This window comes from Galeopterus variegatus, unplaced genomic scaffold, assembly GCF_000696425.1.
Source record: "Galeopterus variegatus unplaced genomic scaffold, G_variegatus-3.0.2 Scaffold8734, whole genome shotgun sequence".
NCBI classification, from domain to species: domain Eukaryota; kingdom Metazoa; phylum Chordata; class Mammalia; order Dermoptera; family Cynocephalidae; genus Galeopterus; species Galeopterus variegatus.
In genome coordinates this window covers 40508-44830 of record NW_007734845.1, presented here as the reverse complement: position 1 = coordinate 44830, position 4323 = coordinate 40508, and the positions used below count along the sequence as shown (strand labels likewise).

The window sequence follows — 4323 nt, the reverse complement described above, 5'->3', positions numbered from 1 at the left end:
TATATATATATATATAAACATCTACTTTTTAAATACTTAAGACCTATCAAGATAGAAAGCTTAAAAGACCCACTTGCCTGACTGGCCGCAATGGCTAAGGGATTTTCTTTCCTTTGGTAACAGCATAAGCCTGAAAGGAGATTCTGTACACTCTTTTATAATACAGATGTTACAAAACAGTTCCTACTCTCCATCAAAGAGTTTCTTCTTTCTTATTCAAAGTTGGAATTAGAAGGCCACTGTCAAAAAACCTCACTTGTAAAAAACCAGCTATTCCTCATCATCAGGATCCCAGAATAAAATCCTAGGGTGGGCATTTATCACAGGACCTGTTCTATTTCTTTAAAATACTTCTAAATTCTTATCTACATTGCTTCCAGCATAACTTGAACCTTAATCACAGAAGAAAAGAAAATTCAAATATCTGACTGACATAACTGTTCATTTTTTCAGGACTAATTCCAATGAGTTTATTATTCATTGGTCCACCAATAAACTTTGAGGGAAATACCAGAGGCACAGAGCTGTCCCAAGTGCTGAGGAGCAATTAAAGGAAGATAGAAGTTACAATCTCTTCTCTCGAAAAGGTTATAACCAATCTTTTCAGGGATATAAAACAAAGACAAAATTAATAGAAAACAATTGGAAAATGATATAAAAATAAAAACACAGTAGACTGACAGCCGAAAGGAAGTAAGGAAGGGAAATATTTAGTGCTATATCCCATTTCAACGAAACTTACAGGATGCCTACTTCACGTCAAGAACTCTAATTTCACATACTGTTTTCACATACTGTACTCATTTAATTCATCCTAAGATAACAGTAGAGCAAAAGCATGGATCCTGGAAAGAAGTTAAGTAAAGGGGATGCTAAATAGATCTTACTAGAAAAGCCACATGGAGAAGCAGTAATACATAAACAAGGGCTAATCTTTTCTCCCTGTTATAGTTTAGCAGTTAATATCTATAGTTATATAGGCACAGCAAAAGAATATAAAAAGCAAATTGGTGAATATATTTCTTTCTTTTAATGTTCAAACTGGAGAAATTTCACTGAGAAGAAAACTAAGAAAAGTAGCCAAAATGAGGTCTGTGGATTACATGTGGATGTCCTTGTTAATATAGACAAATGGAAAGTACAGACATATTGCTTTATTCTTCTTTCGGTCTCACATGTTTGGCTTACATCTAAGATACCTAAACTACATACTTTTATATATTATCTTTTGGCAATATACATCTTACTTCCGAAGCTCTTTGAAGCATGATTCTCACATGTTTGGCTTACATCTAAGATACCTAAACTACATACTTTTATATATTATCTTTTGTCAATATACATCTTACTTCCGAAGCTCTTTGAAGCATGATACTGTATCTTATCTTCCTGCAACACTTGGAAATGTGGTGTGGTGGAATGGCAGCACACTCAGAAGTAAGAAGGTTCAAGTCTCAGCTCTGCAAGTTTGTGCCAGCCACTTTACTTTGGACAAACTCATAAAACTCTGAGCTTCATTATCCCTGTCTATTAAAAGTAAAAGTAATAATGCCTCTCTCTAGGTTTTATGAGGATTAAAGGATATGTAAGTGAAAACATTTAATGTTAAATCCTATGCAGAACTTTTAATCAAATAGGTGCTAAATATATACTGGTTCTTTTTTACCTTTGCATACTACATATAATAGCATGCAATTATGAAGTTGGATTTTCAGTCAGAGAACTTCCCATAAAGGCATACACTTACCTTGGTTATCAGCTGGTCTTAGATTTGCTAAAGCAACAATCTGATGCCCAGCAGCAACACATTGCATCATATTATAACAGCTGTCCTTCCCACCACTAAAAAATAAATGGATAGACAGAGAAATATCAGGTTACTGACCATTCAACCTAAGAGTCACTAGATATCAAAATAGAACACATTGTTTACTAAACTTTTCCAAATATATAAGGGACTGTTTCACAATTAGAATGCAGAAAAACACACATTGATTTCTAAATCATGAGAAAACTAAGCAAATAAATCTGAATGTCTTAGGTTGCTACTAATAAGAGCTTATGATATTATACAAGTTTATTAAATCATACAAATGAATCTGAGTATCTAAGGTTGCTACTAGATATGATAACTCTTCAGTTTGCAATAGGGGCTTTTCTCAATATACAAAGTGCTTTGCAAATAAAAAAATGATTTAAATTTACATCCCAGCTAAACACTTATTATACAAGGAGTCTTCAAAAATTCATGGAAAAATGCATATTATGAAAAAACTATACATGGATTTCCAAAATTTTTTGCAACAAAATGAACTCATACTAACTTGCTATAACATGTTTGAACAGACTAGTTCAAGGCATTAAGAAGAACAAGACAGTTTGAAAAGAGCCCTTATCACAGCATGTGCATTCTGCTAATATTGAAGCAACGACAAACATCAAATTTATGGTGAAGCCTGGAAGAACGGTGAAATGATTGATGCTTCACAAAAAGGTTATGGGGACAATACCCCAAAGAAATCAGCAGTTTACAAATGGATAACTCATTTTAAGAAGCAATGAGACCATGTTGAAGATGAAGTCCACAGCAGCAGACCATCTACACTGATTTATGAGAAAAACATTAATCTTTTTCATGCTGTAATTGAAGAGAACGGATGACTAACAGCAGAAACAATAGCCAACACTATAGACACTTCAAATGGTTCAGATTACACAGTTCTAACTGAAAAATTACAATTGAGCAAACTTTCTACTCAATGGGTGCCAAACCTGTTATGCCTAGATCAGCTGCAAACTGGAACATGGAAACATTTAAAATTTCAATGGAAATTTTAAACAAGTGAGATCAAGATCCTGAAGCATTTTTTCAAAGAATTATAACAGAAGATTAAACATGGCTTTATCAGTGCAATCCTGAAGACAAATCACAATCAAAACAACGGCTACCAACAAGTGGAAGTGGTCCAGTCAAAGCAAAAAAAAGATCAGTCAAGAGTAAAGAGCATGGCAAAAGTTTTTTGGGATGCTCAAGGCATTTTACTTGTTGACTTCCCAGAGGGCCAAAGAATGATAACACTGACTTATTATGAGAATGTTTTCAGAAATTTAGCCAAAGCTTTAACAGAAAAATATCTGGGAAAGTTTCACCAGAGAGTTCTTTTCCACTATGACAATGCCCCTGCTATTCCTCTTATCAAACAAGAACAAATTTGTGAGAGTTTGGATGGGAAATCAGTAGGCATCCACCTTATAGTGCTAATTTGGCTCCTTTGACTTCTTTTTTGTTTCTGAATCTTAAAAAATCTTTAAAGGGCCCCCGTTTTTCTTTGGTTAATTATATAAAAAAGATTGCACTGATATGGTTAAACTCCCAGGATGTTCAGTTCTTCAGAGATGAACTACCTGGCTGGTATCATTGCTTACAAGTGTCTTGAACTTGATGCAGCTTATGTTGAGAAATAAAGTTTATATTTTTTATTTTTATCTTTTAATTCCATTTTCCACAAACTTTTTGAAGTTCCCTAGTATATACTCCTTAGACAAAATTCTCTGTGAAAAAGAAGAAAAACATCTATCAGTTCCACAATAAGAAATCTAAGAACTGGCTACTATCACCAATTAAAAAATCAAATTAAAGATTTGAGGGCTAATGGAGTTTGGATGTGTTGTTCCCTCCAGAATTCATGAGGAAATTTGATCCCCAATGCAGCAGTGTTGTAAACTGATTGAGTCATGGGGGTCAATCCCTCATGAATGGATTAATGCTCTCCCTGGGGAAGGGGGGATTAATGAGTGAATTCTTGCTCTATTAGTTCCCACAGAGCTGGTTGTTTAAAAGACCCTGGCACCTCTTTTCTCTCTCTTGCTCCCTCTCGCCATGTGATCTGCTTGCACCCACTGGCTGCCTGCTGCTTTCTGCCATGAGTAGAAACAGCCTGAGGCCCACGCCAGATGCAGCTGTCCCAGAATTGTAAGCCAAATAAACCTCTGTTCTTTATAAATTACCCAGTCTCAGGTATTTCTGTTATAGCAACACAAAATGTACTGATACAAGGGCAAATCTAATAAAAAAGTTTCACATACTTCATGGGTTTAAAAATGCTGAATTCCACTGAAAAAGTTAAACACAAGTAGTATAAATACATCAGCCATTATCATATATACATACACATACACATTTGTATCATATATTTGATGACAGCAGAATAAGGCCTGCACCATAAATCTAATAACAGACTGAAAGGAACTTCTAAATTTTGGTTCCAAATCTACCAAAGGCAGAGAAGGCAGAGGCATATCATTTAGTCAAGACAAGTGGTA

General features: G+C 34.7%; 1 protein-coding gene across 1 annotated transcript in view; it reads right to left on the bottom strand.

Moving 5' to 3' along the window:
* The window catches only part of LOC103608713 (diphthine--ammonia ligase-like), a 39774-nt gene that overhangs the window by 31169 nt on the left and 4282 nt on the right, over positions 1–4323 (bottom strand). Inside the window, exon 2 of the mRNA XM_008593118.1 lies at positions 1748–1842. Coding sequence (XP_008591340.1) covers positions 1748–1842 — 95 coding nt within the window. The remainder of the gene's footprint in view (positions 1–1747; positions 1843–4323) is intronic.